The sequence below is a fragment of the Drosophila obscura genome, unplaced genomic scaffold (assembly GCF_018151105.1).
Source record: "Drosophila obscura isolate BZ-5 IFL unplaced genomic scaffold, ASM1815110v1 contig_165, whole genome shotgun sequence".
NCBI classification, from domain to species: domain Eukaryota; kingdom Metazoa; phylum Arthropoda; class Insecta; order Diptera; family Drosophilidae; genus Drosophila; species Drosophila obscura.
The window spans coordinates 113,994-130,742 of NW_024542752.1; the positions used below are offsets into that span (position 1 = coordinate 113,994).

General features: G+C 47.3%; 4 protein-coding genes across 4 annotated transcripts; all 4 read right to left on the reverse strand.

Moving 5' to 3' along the window:
- Positions 1 to 29: 29 nt before the first annotated feature.
- Positions 30 to 2,868, reverse strand: LOC111070715 (mucin-5AC). Its single transcript, XM_041591973.1, has 4 exons — positions 2,568 to 2,868; positions 2,345 to 2,503; positions 797 to 2,269; positions 30 to 734 (listed from the first exon to the last, which is right to left on the reverse strand). The coding sequence occupies exons 1-4, from the start codon at positions 2,857 to 2,859 to the stop codon at positions 409 to 411; spliced, it is 2,250 nt and encodes a 749-aa protein (XP_041447907.1). The 5' UTR covers positions 2,860 to 2,868; the 3' UTR covers positions 30 to 408.
- A 743-nt stretch (positions 2,869 to 3,611) lies between these two features.
- LOC111070724 (cell wall protein DAN4) lies at positions 3,612 to 5,510 on the reverse strand. The gene is made up of 4 exons (XM_041591947.1): positions 5,262 to 5,510; positions 4,660 to 5,202; positions 3,955 to 4,625; positions 3,612 to 3,891 (listed from the first exon to the last, which is right to left on the reverse strand). The coding sequence occupies exons 1-4, from the start codon at positions 5,500 to 5,502 to the stop codon at positions 3,661 to 3,663; spliced, it is 1,686 nt and encodes a 561-aa protein (XP_041447881.1). The 5' UTR covers positions 5,503 to 5,510; the 3' UTR covers positions 3,612 to 3,660.
- Positions 5,511 to 12,519: 7,009 nt separating this feature from the next.
- On the reverse strand, positions 12,520 to 13,914 carry LOC111070728 (spore coat protein SP96). The gene is made up of 3 exons (XM_022361469.2): positions 13,639 to 13,914; positions 12,897 to 13,567; positions 12,520 to 12,830 (listed from the first exon to the last, which is right to left on the reverse strand). Exons 1-3 carry the CDS (start codon positions 13,904 to 13,906, stop codon positions 12,669 to 12,671), a joined length of 1,101 nt encoding a protein of 366 aa, XP_022217161.2. The 5' UTR covers positions 13,907 to 13,914; the 3' UTR covers positions 12,520 to 12,668.
- A 632-nt stretch (positions 13,915 to 14,546) lies between these two features.
- On the reverse strand, positions 14,547 to 16,041 carry LOC111070727 (heat shock protein 60A-like). Its single transcript, XM_022361468.2, has 2 exons — positions 14,942 to 16,041; positions 14,547 to 14,889 (listed from the first exon to the last, which is right to left on the reverse strand). The coding sequence occupies exons 1-2, from the start codon at positions 15,947 to 15,949 to the stop codon at positions 14,611 to 14,613; spliced, it is 1,287 nt and encodes a 428-aa protein (XP_022217160.2). The 5' UTR covers positions 15,950 to 16,041; the 3' UTR covers positions 14,547 to 14,610.
- Between the last annotated feature and the right edge of the window lie 708 nt (positions 16,042 to 16,749).

The window sequence follows — 16,749 nt, forward strand, 5'->3', positions numbered from 1 at the left end:
TTGGCACACAACAATGTATATATATTTTTTTAACAATTTAATCGACTTATAAAACGGATTATCTAATTCAGTTCTTTGATGAAATTCAAAATACTCGATTAGTTATTATTAATGTTAAATATAATGACATTACCCTGGCTGCCAGTGTTGTACACCCGAATGTGCTGCTTGTTCTCGCCATCTTTTCCAGACACATAGTCCACGATTGTGTTATTCGGAGCGTTTCCGGATGACAGTGACCCCTGCGATGCCGTCGCATTATACACCTGTACAGGTGCCTGGTCCTCGCTTACAGCCACCGCGTTCACCCTAAACGATGATAGTGAATCCGATGTAGAGGTAATCTTCGGCGCATCGGTAGAGCTATTGACTGGAGGGGTTGTATAAGATGGGTAGGACCGGCTCTTCTCAGTACTGGCCTCCGCCTCTGCGACTGTAGAGCTCGGCTTGGCGGTGGTTTCCCTCCTCTGCAACATCCTCTTCAGTCTCAGCCACTGCATTTATTTTGAGGGATCTTAGAACGGTCTTGACAGTAGTAGACTCTTCCTCTGGGGTCTCAGTAGCAGTCGGGCTATAGGAGGGATATGCTGAGGAGTCTGAGTAGGAAGGATAGGACGGTGAGGCGGAGTATGATGGATAAGTCTCATAGCTGGAAGGTGCAGCTGTAGAAGTTGCTTCCGTTGTTGTATCGGCGGTGGTTTCCTCCTCTGCAACATCCTCTTCAGTCTCAGCCACTGCATTTATGCTGAGGGATTTTAGAACGGTCTTGACAGTAGTAGAATCTTCCTCGGGTCACCCATGGGGAGACGCCGTAGTAGATCTTCCTCGGGGGTCTCAGTAGCAGTAGGGCTATAGGAGGGATATGCTGAGGCGTCTGAATAGGAAGGATAGGACGGTGAGGCGGAGTATGATGGATAAGTCTTATAGTTCGAAGGTGCCACTGTAGAAGTTTCTTCCGTTGTGGGATCTGGTGTTGTTTCTTCCTTTTCAACATCCTCTTCAGTCTCAGCCACTGCATTTATTCTGAGGGATTTTAGAACGGTCTTGACAGTAGTAGACTCTTCCTCTGTGGTCTCAGTAGCAGTCGGGCTATAGGAGGGATATGCTGAGGAGTCTGAATAGGAAGGATAGGACGGTGAGGCGGAGTATGATGGATAAGTCTTATAGTTCGAAGGTGCCACTGTAGAAGTTTCTTCCGTTGTGGGATCTGGTGTTGTTTCTTCCTTTTCAACATCCTCTTCAGTCTCAGCCACTGCATTTATTCTGAGGGATTTTAGAACGGTCTTGACAGTAGTAGAATCTTCCTCTGTGGTCTCAGTAGCAGTCGGGCTATAGGAGGGATATGCTGAGGAGTCTGAATAGGAAGGATAGGATGGTGAGGCTGAATATGACGGATACGTCTCATAGCTTGAAGGTGCCACTGTAGAGCTTGCTTCCGTTGATGAATCGACTGTAGAGCTGGGTTCGGGGGTGGTTTTATCGTCTATGGTTTCGGCAACTGCATTTATCTGTATGGATCGTGCCGCAGGTCTGGCAGTTGTTGTAGCGTGTTCTGGCGGGGCAGTCGTGTTGTATACTGGAAAGGATGGATATGTCTCGTAGCTCGGTGAAGAGGCTGTGGAGCTGGACTCTGTAGAAGTTTCATCCTCTATTGCAATGGCATTGATATTTATAGCTCGTGCTTGGGGCTTGACTGTGGTGGAAGCCTCTTCTGTTGTAGAGGTCGGACTATAATATGGATACGGCTGGTACTGTGTAGGGGCGGCTGTAGAACTGGTTTCCCGCGATGTTTCTGTGGTGTCCTCACTAGTTACCGCCACCGTCGAGCTGGGTCCCGGAGTAGTTTCATTATCCATGGCCACAGCATTAACGCTCAAAACTTTTGCAGATCTCCCTGAGGCAGCCGGAGCCCCGGTTGTTTCAGTGGATTGCGTCGTCTCAGTGGTTTGCGCTTCCTGGGTAGTAGTCTCTGGCGCTTGAGTAGTCGTCACATATGCCTCTGGGGAGGTCTGCTTCATTTCATACTCGGTGGGCAGGTTGTCCCAAGAGATCTCGTAGGGTTCGTACGCTACCGCCTTGTACGGCGGTGGCGGGGATACAAACGACGTTTGTGGCCTTCTCAATGGCTGTGGTCGATAGGAGCCGTAGGATCCATACGAGGGCGAGTGCTGGATGGCGTGCATGGCGTAGGGATTGTAGGTTCGAGCGCGTGGCGAGTACAAAGGTGGCAATCTGCTGTCACAGACGCGGTCATGCACAAGTTTCCACTCTGTAGGGTGGAAAATTACTGTGATTAAAAACTCCCATTTCACCCAGCCTCAGGAACCAGAGTCAGAGTACTTACGATGATGTGTACGGCAGGTGACCAGCAGCAGCTCGCAGTAGTTCCTGAAGGTGCGTCTGGAGTACTGGAATGTCGCGCAGACGGGACTATATTCATCATTGCAGACCTCCGGGCACTCCTCCATCTTGTCGCACCTATCCTCGTAGATGATCTGCCATGCTGCAGGGGTAAATCCATGTTAGAACTGGGCTCGCAACTGGAGTGCATACAGGGCAACACCTACCTACGCCCGTCTGGCGGCTAAAGTGATCCACTTCGCAGGGGCTGGGGAAGGTCGCTGGCTGTGCGCCCGGGGCCACGGCACAGACCGCACTCTCCTCTCCGGTGGGTGGGCAGGACGATATGTCGTAACGCGGCGGTGCAAAGTAATTGGGAGCCGCGTAGTAGGGGGGCGCGTAGTAGGGGGCCGCGTAGTAAGGTGCAGCGTAGTCGTAGGGGATCGAGTAGTCCCATCCACGGGCGATGGAGGCGAGCAGGCACAAGGCCAGACCGATGGAACACAAGGCTGTTGTCATTTTGCGAACGATTTGCTGTTGACTATGCTGTGACCTCGTCCAGGCTGAGCTTTTATACCAGCCACCAAACCACCCTCGAAGCGCGATCGGGCAGAGCGTCATCAATGCTCTCATACCATTGCAATGTCTACGTGTCGCTGGCTCTATTTGGGGGCTATTATACAGCTAAACTTGCAGTTATAATTATTATTGCGCTACATTATGCATATCAATGGCCAGACAGTGGCTAGTGGCTCTTCTTGCTTTCATTCTCTCTTTCTTTCTCTCTCTCCCTCTCTCTCTCTTTGTTTGCTGTTCTTCTTGGTCATTTCATTATGAAATTGCACTTGGCCTATCAGTGCTACGACATGGCCTTGAGTCATGTGAAAACTGGTGTGAAATTTTCTGTGAATTGAAATTCATCAATGCAAGCAGTTAAATGGCGTGGGTGAGGTGAGGTGAGCAACGATAAGCAGTGGTGAACTGAGTATATGAGTAAGCAGTGCCAGAACTTAACAGATGTTTGGGAAAGGTACGGGACAAGCATCGCGGGGCTGCTCGTGAACTGAAGTGCGCAAATGCTTCACGTGCTTGGCTTTACAAATGCCGAAATATCACGTTAACACGATACTAACTCAGTTTCATGTAGTAGTCGTATGTTTGTTTGTTTAACCCTTCCCACAAGGTGTCAGGGTTGCGGGGAAACGTGACACACGCCAAAAGGGGGGAATTCTCAAATGCATAATCATTATTTGCTTGCAATTGTAGTCTATATTTATTGTTCAGTAATAGATTTTTCGGAGTATTTGTGAATGAGCGTCATCAGGTTTGGACAACGCTGGTGGATGTATGGTAGAAAAGGTATGACGGCTTGATCCACGGGGCTGTGTTTGCATCCGCGCAACCAGTAAACTGAAATAACACCGTCGATCCCCTGGTCACGTCCAGGGTGTACGCATCAGTGCATGTGCTTCCTCCAGCTTCCAGGTCGGAGAGGACGAGGCGCACGGATTTCCCGTTCGGACCTGTGATCTGTATGGTAACCGGATCCACCTATTGAATAAATTTCACTAAAATTGTGGGATATTATGGGTTTAATTGTATTCCTCAACTTACAGCAGAGTTGAGTTCTGTGCGTAAAACCGCAGAGCGAACATTTGTGTTAGTCGTCGTAGAAGATTCGCTGGTTGCTGTTGTTGAAGGGTCATTGGTGGTACTCATCGTTGAAGATTCGGTGGTTGTTGTTGTTGAAGGGTCATTGGTGGTACTCGTCGTAGAAGATTCGCTGGTTGCTGTTGTTGAAGGGTCATTGGTGGTACTCGTCGTAGAAGATTCGCTGGTTGTTGAAGGGTCATTGGTGGTACTCGTCGTAGAAGATTCGCTGTTTGTTGTTGTTGAAGGGTCATTGGTGGTACTTGTCATAGAAGATTCGCTGGTTGTTGTTGTTGAAGGGTCATTGGTGGTACTCGTCGTTGAAAATTCGGTGGTTGCTGTTGTTGTTGAAGGGTCATTGGTGGTACTCGTCGTGGAAGATTCGCTGTTTGTTGTTGTTGAAGGGTCATTGGTGGTACTCGTCGTAGAAGATTCGCTGGTTGTTGAAGGGTCGTTGGTGGTACTCGTCGTTGAAGATTCGGTGGTTGTTGTTGAAGGGTCATTGGTGGTACTCGTCGTAGAAGATTCGCTGCTTGTTGTTGTTGAAGGGTCATTGGTGGTACTCGTCGTTGAAAATTCGGTGGTTGCTGTTGTTGTTGAAGGGTCATTGGTGGTACTCGTTGATGGAAGATTCGCTGTTTGTTGTTGTTGAAGGGTCATTGGTGGTACTCGTCGTAGAAGATTCGCTGGTTGTTGAAGGGTCGTTGGTGGTACTCGTCGTTGAAGATTCGGTGGTTGTTGTTGAAGGGTCATTGGTGGTACTCGTCGTAGAAGATTCGCTGCTTGTTGTTGTTGAAGGGTCATTGGTGGTACTCGTCGTTGAAGATTCGGTGGTTGTTGTTGAAGGGTCGTTGGTGGTACTCGTCGTTGAAGATTCGGTGGATGTTGTTGGGTAATAGTAGGTTACAGGTCGCTTGCTCGTATGGGGCGCCTGATACCAATAAATTTTGCTGTCAGCTGGGGGCCTTGTGGGAGACATCGCAGGCTTGTAAAACCAGAACGGAATAGCAGGCGAAGAATATCCACTGAAAGCAAAAGCACTTGCTGACTGAGCGATGTGTTGGGGTCCGATGTGGGGCCGGGTCATGGGAATGCAGGGCACGTGCGGCGAATAGCCTGGTCGGTGCGATTCGGGTGCTGGTTGCGGTCTGTAGTAGTATCCCACATCTCTTGGGGGCTGATGGCAGTATATCGGATCCACTTCGACAAATTCTGAAAGCGGAAGGATAGTTGTTCACTCACTTGGTCGTTCTTGGCACTCAAGGACTTACCTGCATGGCCAGCAAACACAAGCCTCAAATTGTAGTCGTTCAGGCGGCAGATATTGGCGAAGTTGGCGTAGCGATACCCATTGGAGGCGCAAACACGGCCCCCGCAGGATCCGTAGTCGTACTGCTGGTCGACTGTTGGCTCGTGATGGTATTGTCTGCTCGGAAAATACCCCTCCGAGTAGCCCTGTGAGAGGGTCAGTGCTGGCAGCACCAAGGCAAAGCAGGCAATGGCAAACATCATTCTGAATGTTCTGTTTGTCACTGATGTGGTTAGCCGACACTCCGCCAACTATTTATACAGCCAGCTTCTTTCCCACTCGGCCAGAATCTTTACAGCCACAGACGGCGGCCGGCTATCGGCATACGTGCCCAACTTGCGCTTTCAATTGTAAACTAAGCGCCGCTCCGCGCCACAAGCCTAAGTCTCGTCTCCGATTCGCCGGTTCTCCAGTCTCCAGTCTCGGTTTCCCTGTCAGTCGCTCAGATACAACCAGGTGCGTCTCAACACAGATCAGAACAGGAAATTTGCGTACACAAAAAAAAGTTCATGATTATTTTTTTTTATGAAAACGAACTGCTCTTTGCAGCATGTACAAACAAGTGACTGCTTGTACTCTTTCATTGGTTGTTCAGCTTTGAAAAGCTTTCTTGGACAATGGAAACTAAGCAGTGCAAAGCTCCAATAAATAACTGACCGAAAAACTGATTCAAGTTTGTGCATATTCACATCATAACAATGCCCATCAATGGAAACTAAAATATATTGTTTCTTTTTTTTGTCTTTGAGCATTCTTTATGTTGTAAACATTAATTACTTCCAATGTTTCGTCAGACTGATAGCTTAGGTGTATACATATTTAAAATATTTAATATTAAAGTTTCTCAACAAATTGCAAAGCATCCAAGCAGCACAAAGTTTGCTTTTAGCAGTGCGGTAGGTGACGAGCAGTGAAAGCTATGAATAAAGCAGTACACTTTTTCAGCTACCACTTTCTGCAAGCAGTTCCCACACAAGCATAAACAGAGTTCACAAGCAGTCCATAAGCTTGGCAAATGTTTTAAAGCAGCGCGTAAAATCAGTAAACATAACGGAAAGCAGTTTATTGCTTGCTCGCTCAAATGCTTGGAAGGAGCCTCTGGCTCCTTCTGGCAGCTTCACTTCCAAACCGGTTGCTGGGCCGCACGGTTGCGTATCACTTTCTTGTTTGCAATTTCTGAGTGTTGTGGTTTTTGGCGTGCGCTTCGGCATTGCGGCTGCCACAATTGGCGCGCCAAATTCGAGAGTCATCGTAAATCGGGAAGCAATAGTTTGCGGCAGCCGCGGCAACATGCACATGGCCCCCCGGAACTGAGGTAAACAGACTTTAGTAAATAGAATTGCACACGTCATTGAATCAATTTTGTTCCTTATTTGCTGTCTGTCTTTTGTGTGTAAGGCTTCCACGAGCATTTGAGAATTTTCTGTGTAAATTTTGTTTGTTCTGAGATGAGACTCTTCTCTGTCAAACACTCCAAGCTCATCCACCATTCGGCATCGAGTGGATCCAATGCCAAATGCGGCTTGTCACACACAGATGTGTGTACGGCAAAGACACATTAAATTTGTATTTACTTTTTGGGCTCCAATGTACATAACTCGTCGGTGCATTGGATATGATTTATTCAGGCATCCCATAAATATGTTCCTAGCTTTTTTATGCCCGGCCCGGAGAGGATTTATCAATCTGGTCAGCTCTTATGTCCCAAAGCCTCGAAATCCTTAAAATCTTTACATTAATCTTTTTCTTTTCTTTTTGCGTATCCGCAGCGCTTGCTGTTTACTTTGCAGCATTTGCCATTTCTTTCTTACGTATTCGCATCATCTCGCATCATGTGGCATGCTCTGAGTTTGCCATTTCCACATTTCCATTTGCTGCGCCTGCCATTCCCTTTGTGGCGTGCCCGCCTTTGTGGGCACTGCTGTGGCTCCTCTCCTCTGCTGCTCATGCGCTTACTCCTGCTGCTGCCGTTGTCTGTAGTACTGTTTGTTGTTCATTTTAGACTGCGGTTTGTGATTCAATTAGCAACTGCCTCCGGCAACGTGTTTGCTGGTGTGTGGTATGACCTACACTGGAGTGAGCTTAAGCATAGGAACAGGCCGTACAGACCAGATACAGGCATACACTCTAGACACAGACAATGACTGACAGTTGTATAAGCAAGAACTGCAACGGCTGCCGCTACCGCTGCCGCTCCGCCTCAAAGCGGGCAATAAATTGTGCACATGCCATTGGCAGCTGATTTATAAGCACACTTCGACTGTTCTCTTTTGGGGCATCTTTTTCGGCATTTGGCAGTAGCCGGGACCTCCATCATGCTACCCAGGCATTTCGGCAGCTCTCTGACAGCTGGCAAGACAACGATGCTCATTAGTCAGCAGTGTCCCACCCTCACAGTGCTCTTGCATTTAGCTGTCTATCTGTCTCTGATACATATGATACATACATACATATGTACATATATGCATGTATTTGTAGTCGCACATGACAAGCGACATAAGAAGGAGTCAGCCCGATATGTGACAGTTCCACCGCAAATACATTGATGACAGGCGCTTCATCAAAGGGCTTACAAGTGTCGACATGTCCCCCCCCAAAAATTGCACCCAACATCGATGTTAACACCATGACGGACAGACCAATCAAGAGTGTTTCCCGACCAGCAATGGTGTAGGCATTAAGAATTTAACCTCAGAGCGAACGAGCAAAGCGGAAACTAGTTGCCATTTAGCTTTAGTTTAAAAATATTTAGAATATTTAAGTCATTCTTACATATCCAAATTAGCAGTAACCTCAGTCTTACGCTCCGTTCCATGAATGCTTGGGAATTACCCTCGGAGTTTACCAAAAATTCAGACTTGAATTTGCCTCTAATCTCAGATATTCTCTTCTCATGGCGGTAGAGTTCCTACAGTATCCAGCGCGCCTTGATTTATAGTCTGAGCAACCCTTAAATTTTGGAAAAAGTTCTATGCCCCGTTTTAGCAGCTTCTTAAAGCGCGTCCGCCCATATGTCCAGTCATGAATGTTGCTTACCCAAAACCCTTGCCCGCATATCTTTAGAAATGTTCGTATATCTAGCCATTTCATGGCACTGCTCTTAAAGTTTTCCATTATCCGCTGGCTGCTGTCGGCAGTTCGCTGTCCGTTGACCGCCAAGTGCGCGGAACTAATGAGGCGACTGTCTGTGCCTCTGTTTGTCTGTTTTGGGGGGCCGCCCCAAAAATGGTGTCTCAAGTGACATCGCTTGCTTGTTTTTTCGCCACTTTTACAGCATAATTTGGTGGAGCACTGCCGCAACAGGGGCGCTGTTGGGTGGCTGGATCGGAGGGCTGGGTTATCATGCTTTATGATTCAAATTGAAGTTACTTGTCCGCACTAAAACATGTTCGTGCTGACATTGAAGCTGCGCATTTTATTGTATCCGACTTTTGGGCGCATATTAAATTTTTATGTCCGCCCCGCAGAACACAGCAACAGCGGAAAGGGACAGAAAATAGGAAGACGGCAAGAAAAAACAAAAAAAAATATGTACATGGAAATTGGATTCCATTTCGGTGCGCCCTCTGCTCTTCCGCCGCCCCACTCTGTTTTGCGGGGGGGTCGGTCACTGCTTCTGGTGGCACTGGCCAGTGTTGCCATTGCTGTTTCTGGTGATGTTGCCCTTTGTGCTCTTCGAGTGCCCTTTGTTGGTCGCCAGCACGAATTAAATATACAGAATTTCGTAATTGAGCGCTTTATGTATTTTTAATTTATTTTCGCAGCGACGCTCCCTCAGCTGTCAGCGCGGCGTTTGATTAATTTTGCAAACATATTTACAGGACCCGCGACTCGCTCTGCTCCCTATGCTCTATGGTCTATACTTTATGGTAATGCCCATACTGAAAGCACTCAAAATTGATGGCCCAGAAGTGCCCACAAATTCTGCTGATTATTAATTGAGAGCGAATAGCAAGTGTTTGTTACTTATCTTGTTTGGTATTGTTGATTTTGATCATCGATGGATCACATAAATATGACTATTAGCACTCCCCCTTAATAATAATCATACGCACATACATACATATGTATATGTATTTCATAGAGTCATGTACATGTCTGTATGTGTTCCAAAAATATATATCCATAAATCATAGCCAAAGAAAAATAAACAAAAACAAACGAGAACTAAGAAAATAAATATGTAGAAACCAAACTGACGAAGAAGATTCATAAAGTGCAGTTTTGATGACTGTAAATGATTAAACCGCATTCATTAAATGAATCGAAATAAAAGAAAGCTTGCAGATAGTACAGTAAACATTGGACATTGCATCAGGCAGCAGTAAAGAGCGAAGACTGTGTAGAGTGTTCAGCTGATCCTTCTACCTTTCGTTGAGCAATGAATCTTTAGGGGTGGGAATCCTGGAGTGGGCGCTTCATGTGATTATGTTTCCCACTAATTGAAATTGATGAATATGGGCTGTAAGCTGTCAGCGAGTTGCACACGAAGCTCGTTCACTTTTTTCCATTAATTTTGCATAATTTGTGTTCTTATTTGCCATCAGCGACACTGACACCCACACCGAACGCCCAATCAAATTAAAGGCTGTAAATCATTCGTTATTCGATTGCTCTCCGGTTAATTGGATTGCCCGCTGTGGCTTCCGCCAGCGGACGCAGAATCTTGCTGGCCGGAGAACATTTCTCGGCCAAGTTCAGGTTCAGGTGCGAATCGAGTACGTACGCGTACGTACATCCGTATACGTTATAATCAAGGCGAGGCGAGCACGATTAAATCCAATAAAAATAACACAACACAACCGATTGTTCTTGTCCGTTGAATGGGATTCGATTTCGCGGTATAAATTGTAAACAGCCCAATGGATCAGCCGTGTACGTGAATAAATTTATACATATATAGAAAATAATATAAATACAAGCGGGTGGGTGGTTGGGTAGTGGAGTCGAGAGGAATGGGTAATGTTATAAGCCGATTTCACGGTCATAAATATCAATTCGGGCCACATACAGCCACAGCCACAGCCACAGCCATAGGGAACAACAAAAAGTGCTTTAAAAAAGAGGGCCAAAATCAAAGGAATCAAATCACTCGAGTGGTATGTATGTGGGGCGGCATTTGATTTATGTATGTCGTGTGGGCGTGGCCAGCATGGCATCTAAGCAAAATATTTACCCAGTTCTAAGGCACCACAAATCTTGTTCCACTTGAAATTTATTAAAAACACCGTAACTCAAGACAGGCGCCCTGTGTCAGGGCCTGGTCCTGGTCCTGGCCTCAGCTCAAGCTTCGCTCCTCCGCCATCTCCTCCTGCAACGGTTTAGCACAGATTTTGATTTATTCGAGCTGCCACAGCGTGTCAATAATTGGCTTAAAAAGTTGAGGCACCACTGCCATCCGACTGTGACGGCTATCTACCATCTGGTGTCAGCTATCAGCAGCCGTCGCAAAGCGGCAGGCGGGGCGCCATGCGGCATGCAGCTGTCTTTTGAGTTTCAGCGTCTCGCATTCTGTTTACGAGAAGGTGTGTACGGTGCTCGTGGCACCACAAAAGGGGTATGATGGACTGGTCAGACACTTCAAAGACGACAGCCAAAAATCATCTTTGGCGCTCAGTTCTATTTGTGTATATTTTTATTTTAATTTTCGAACAGAACAGGCAGAGGAATTCGAATGTAATTAAGAGGTATCTCATCGATTGGCTTGCTCAACATTAATGATATTGTTTTCTTGGCCCCTCCATTCATTGTTTACAACACTACCAGCCACACCACACACCCCGCATTGACGTGTGGAGGTGCAAGAGAATCGCGCCAGACCGGCTACAAAAAAATATTAAGAGTTCATTCAATTCATTCATTCGGCCAATCTTTTGGCGAATTCAGCAACTTTTTGCCCCCTCCCAGCATATTTCGGGCAACTTTTGGGTGGAAGGGCAAAAAGAAAAATGCAAACAAATAAAAAAAAACATTGCTGAGGCCGGCAAATCAAATCCAATGAAACTTCTTAATTTATTTAACATTAAATATGCAAAGATCTGACATTTTGGTAGGCAGGGGTAGACGGGGTGGAATGATTGAAGGGATTCCATTTGATTCCAGTTCAGTTCAGAAAAACGCATATTCAAATGTACATTTCCGGAATGTCAGAAAGCCTCTTTCGCGATTTAAAAATACTTCAACAATTAGAAAAGGATTTCGCCCAGAGGTAGATTACCCTAAAATTGTTTTCGGCCAGTCTTTGGCCAGTTTCTGAAGCAAAGCCATGTGCGAAATGAGACTCGTGACGATCTGATATCTGAGAATTTAAGTGGATGCATAGCTACCATCGTCCATGGAGGTTCATAAAATGAAAAGGCTCTAAGCACATGGTAACATGGCAACGAAACAAAGCCTGGAAAGCATGAAAAGCATGGAAAAAGTTCCACCTAAATTTAATCAAAATTCATGCACCAATTCCTTTACTTTATTCACTGAAACTCATTCCTTCTTCTCAGAAAGAAAACAAAACAAAAAATAATTTACCAAAGGCCCTTGGGTTTTGGTGCTGCCGCAACAAAATGTACCCAAAATTGCACCTCAAATTAAATGTTTATTATTTAATTAAACAGATTTCCACATTAAACTTTTTACACTTGAAGCACCCTACCTTCGCGCCCAACAAAAAACAAAAAAATACCAGAAAAAACTGATGTTTTTGTGGGCCAAAAATGGGACCAGGCTAAAACAATTTGAATATAAATGGCTATTTTAGCGGGGGTGTTGCTGCTTTTGTTGTCACTGCTGTTTGGCAGATGCAAAGTGTTGCCAGGGGCACTTGTTAATTTCCGTTTCCGCTTGGAACGGGCAAGCCACCGCCGAACCGCCGAGCCACCGGCTCTATGATACAAAGGCCGCCATCCGTGTTTTCCCGGAACAGGGGCCTGGCCCGCCTTTTTTTTCCTAAGCTTTTAATGCCGTTTTATTGTAAAGAGATAAGCAGACACAAAAGCGTAAACTGCTTAAAAAAAATATATATATTAAGCCAAAGCCCGAGAATAATATTGAAGGGAGAGCGGAAACACCTGCTCTATGCTCCACACGACTGTGTGTGTTTGTGTGTGTGTGTGGGTGTAATGAAAAATGTGCGTTGATGGAATACCCCCAATTGATTTTCCCTTTTTCAATTTCGCATTTTCCCGCTCGACCAGATGCAATCGAGTTCAGTTGTTTATGGGGCTGTACTGACAGTTTTATTACATTAAATGGAACACTCTGCACATTGCAGTGGATCGGATCGGATCGATTTGAACTATTTTGAATTATATTGAATCTATGACCGCTCAACGGTGCTGCTGGTTTCTCAACTTCCCGCTGGATTCGCCACTCCTCAGGTTGTTGTGACAGTCTTGCAGCCACTGACGGTGCTCGTCACTCCATTCAAGAGGACGGTGAAGCTGGTAAAGGTGTCGGGACAGGTTTCGATCGTGCCCGGCGTCACGGTGGTGGTGGTGGTAACCGTGCCGCTTGTCTCCGTGATCACCAGATCGCCCTGAAATGGTGGATCGATGGAGAACCGTTGAGAAAACGTCAAATGTCAGGGTTGAGGATCACTTACGGAGGGAGCAGCGGTTGTGGAAGCAGCCGTAGAAGCATCCGTAGAAGCATCCGTTGAGGCATCCGTGGAGGTAGAGGTTGAAGCAGCCGTAGAAGCAGCCGTGGAGGCAGAGGTTGAAGCTGCGGTGCTTGTTACCTCAGTGGATGCAGCCGTAGAAGCATCCGTGGAGGCAGAGGTTGAAGCGGCGGTTGTTGTTACCTCAGTGGGTGCAGCTGTTGTTGGAGCAGCGGTGGATGCCTCAGTGGTTGTAGCAGTAGGTGCCGCCGTGGGTGCAGATGTGGATGTGGGGGCAGACGTTGAAGTTGTGGCAACAGTGGGATACCTGGGCGGATACCTGGGGGGATACCTAGGAGGGTACCTAGGAGCTGCCTTGGTCGTTGTGGAAACACTAGCCGGAGCCGCAGTAACTGTGGGATACGCTCCGCCGTAAGGCCTGTACGCCGGAGCGCTTTTCGGATACGAGGGATAGGAGGCGGATCCCACGGCATAGGGACCTGGAGCCTCAGCGGATGCCTTGGCGCCATAGGGCCCATGGGCCGTGGCATAAGCGAACGAGCTGGAGCCCGAGACCGCAGGGTAGCCCGAAGGCTGCGCTGGGGCGCGCAGATAATAGGGGGACGGGGCCAGAGCCGAGTACGAGGAGCAGTAGATGAGATCCGTTTGCGTCAGTTCTGGGAGGGAGAGAGAGAGAGAGCATGGATTTAAGACACTGGTCCTGGCCGAGAGCCTCGCCGGGTCTCACCCGGACTGCCGGCGAACAGCAGCTTGAGGTTGTGCGAGTCCAGGCGGCACTTGCTGCCGAACCGCTGGTACTGGCTGCCGTCCGTGGCGCACACCGGGCTGCCGCCGGGCGGACAAATGACGTCGTAGTCGCTGTCCGTGAACAAGTAATCCAGCTGCGACTCCGCCGAGCCGCCGTACGACAAGTCTCCATAGAGATCATACTGAGCCAGGACACTGGCCACGCTGAGGAGCAGATGGAGCCGATGGAGCAGCTTGGAGTGGAACATGCTGTGGCCTTTTGAGTGTACTGATGTCTATGCTAGCAGCGCTTACGCCTTTTATGGGTTAACCGAAACTCAAACCCATAGCCAAAGCCAACAGCCGATAGCTGCCGGGGCTTTGGCCGGGCTCTGGACGGCGCTACGTGCCTGGCTTGTCAGCCCCGGACGAATGATTATGCTCTTTACATCACCTTCCTCTGCTTAATGCTTAACGCTTAACGCTGTTCTGGTCAGCTCCATCCATCCCATAGTTATCGCCCCGAAACGTGCCCCGTTACCTCACAAAAAAAAGAAACAAACTCCCATCGCTCCGCATGCTTTTTTTTAAACTCTTGCACTCGCACTTTAAGCGCTCTCCGGTGGCGCCCCGAATTTGCTGACCCCATGGGAGCGTGTAGCGGCGATCAGTTTATCAGCACTTATAACTCTACTTGAATTATGTGCACTGGGGATTTCTTTTCCTTGCTGTGTACTTTGCTGCTCTGATATGGATTCACGAGGGGAATTTAAATTCATTGGCTAGCCCAGGCGCGATGCGAAGCTGATAACAACAGCTACAGTTTCGATATATTCGACTTCTAATAATAAATTTAATACTCGAATTATGCCCAGAGTATCCACCAAAACCTGTCAAATATTTTTAGCAGAAACTCAAACATTTACTCAAATTATAGGAAATATAATTTCTGTTGCACAAACAGCACTAACAGTTAGTCAGAGTCCGAGGCATACTCGTGGTCGGTGATCAGGAGCGCGGCCATGCCGGCGGCATTCGTGATGGCAGTACACACCACCTGGGTGGGATCCATGATGCCCTGCATGGACATGCTGCAGTACTTTCCCGACACCACATCGTAGCCAAAATCCTCGTGCATGCGCGTGGTCGTCTCCACAACATATACAACCTTGTCGCCATCGAAGCCCGCATTCTCTGCAATAGTCCAGCATGGCATGGGCAGCGCTCGGCGTACGATATCCACACCGAGTCGCTGGGAATCGCATGAGTTATACAGTGATACATCAGTTATTGTCACCACCTACCTGATCTCTGTTTTCGACTGTCAAGCGACTATCCAAATGTTCCATGCAGCGGATCAGGGCAGTGCCGCCACCGGGCACGAGGCCACCTTCGATGGCAACGCGCGTGGTCCGGACGGCGTCAGTAATGAGTTCTTTCTTCCTAATTTTGTCGCCCTCGCTTGAACCGCCCACCAAGAAGACTGCGACCCTAGTGTCGCGCAGAGTCATGCGAGATTCCTGAAGAATCTTCTGCTGGGTTGGGCAGGATGTGCCACGAATCTCGTTTTCATCGCCATAGCCCAGCAGCAGCAGACTGTTCTCTGCCGGGATGCTCACCCATTCCACCTTGCCGAGATTGCAGATGCTCATGGCTGATGGTTCAGGCTGCGGCTCATTGCTGCCAGAGGCCATGGCAATATCTGCATTCGCTGCATTCATGCGCTGCAACACCAAATGGCCCGGCGCCTCATCCACAATGTCCTTTGCAGTAATCACCTGCGGGTACGCCAGTTCCGTGTACTTAATTGCCTCACAGAAACGCAGCTCGACGTCGAAGGTGTTGTTTGTGTTCTGTACGTGGATCTCTCCCTCAAGTCCAGCCTTGCTGATGGCCTGGTAGATCAGACCACCGATGGCCCGATCACCGTGTGCCGATGTGATGGCCACACGCAGCAGCTGTTCCGGTATATAGACGGGGCGTGCCATGGCATTCAATTGCTTGATGACCATCTCAACGGCTGCCATAATGCCGACACGAATTTCTTTGGGATCAGCGCCCTTTGATATATATTTGTTGCTCTCGTTCACAAGAGTTCGGCCCAAAATTGTGGCAGTCGTCATGCCGTCAGCCTGCTGGTGTGCACCGTCTACGATATCCTGGACCAGCTGGCTGCCAATCTTATCGAGTTTCTCCAGCAACGAATTGGCCAGCGGCCTCTCTTCCTTGTGGGGTCGGGGTAGGGCGTTTGCATAAGAGCGTAGCATGGTAGTCGGCATCCCACGACCAAACAAAGTCGAAAGTTTATGCATTTTTGAATAAAATGCGAAAGAGCACGGAATTTACTTAAGCCGGGTAATAGTCAGAGTTCTATACTGAATAATTAATGATGTGTATTTGATGTTTGTTTGTACACTAAACAAAAGGCAACCTCTGAGTCTTGAATATTGTTCGGCAACAAGCATAATAATCAACAACAACAATAAAATGTACAGCAATGTGGCAGCACTATGTACAAAAGGAAACTACTCGAAACTACTACGAGTAATTCGATGTATTTGCAAAGTTTCTTTTGGCATAAAAATAGAAAATAAAGCCGTCTTTTTTGTGTGCTTCCATTTACTCCTAAAGGACTCGCATATCAGTTTTCATATGCAATGTATTTTTGGACTAAGGATTTACGGCAACTAAATGCCACGGAATTTGTCCAGCTGCTAATTGGAAATGCATTTTATATAAGGTTGGCCAATATTTTCGTTGCAATGTAACAAAGAACTATTTATAATTTATACATTTGTATATATGTATGTGTTTATGTATGCCCAAAGAGGAAACATGGGATAAAGGATGGAATATTCAATGGCTACAGGCAACGTTCGCTAAGAAGAACTGTGCGCAAATTAATATACGAAGTGGCACTTAAGTGGCTCTTTCTCAAAGTGAATACAACAAATGGAAAAGTTCATGTGAAATGCAAATCGTATTATAGCCACACGACAAATCATCATAGGGAGGAAAATTCGAGCACTCGTATTCTCCTGCTTGTACCTTACCGTTTAAATGTCTTAAGTAAATGCTGGCCCGTCCCCTCCTGCACGAGTAGCAATTGCTC

Coding starts and splice junctions, on each gene's coding strand:
- LOC111070727 (XM_022361468.2), bottom strand. CDS start 15,949: ATGCATAAACTTTCGACTTTGTTTGGTCGTGGGATGCCGACTACCATG. Junction 14,890..14,941: donor CAGTCGAAAACAGAGATCAG/GTAGGTGGTGAC, acceptor TGCGATTCCCAG/CGACTCGGTGTGGATATCGT.
- LOC111070715 (XM_041591973.1), bottom strand. CDS start 2,859: ATGACAACAGCCTTGTGTTCCATCGGTCTGGCCTTGTGCCTGCTCGCC. Junction 2,504..2,567: donor TAGCCGCCAGACGGGCGTAG/GTAGGTGTTGCC, acceptor TTACCCCTGCAG/CATGGCAGATCATCTACGAG. Junction 735..796: donor ACTACGGCGTCTCCCCATGG/GTGACCCGAGGA, acceptor GCATAAATGCAG/TGGCTGAGACTGAAGAGGAT.
- LOC111070728 (XM_022361469.2), bottom strand. CDS start 13,906: ATGTTCCACTCCAAGCTGCTCCATCGGCTCCATCTGCTCCTCAGCGTG. Junction 13,568..13,638: donor GCTGTTCGCCGGCAGTCCGG/GTGAGACCCGGC, acceptor TCTCCCTCCCAG/AACTGACGCAAACGGATCTC. Junction 12,831..12,896: donor CCACAACCGCTGCTCCCTCC/GTAAGTGATCCT, acceptor CCACCATTTCAG/GGCGATCTGGTGATCACGGA.
- LOC111070724 (XM_041591947.1), bottom strand. CDS start 5,502: ATGATGTTTGCCATTGCCTGCTTTGCCTTGGTGCTGCCAGCACTGACC. Junction 4,626..4,659: donor CAGCGAATCTTCTACGACGA/GTACCACCAATG, acceptor AACAACAAACAG/CGAATCTTCCATCAACGAGT. Junction 3,892..3,954: donor GCACAGAACTCAACTCTGCT/GTAAGTTGAGGA, acceptor TTTATTCAATAG/GTGGATCCGGTTACCATACA.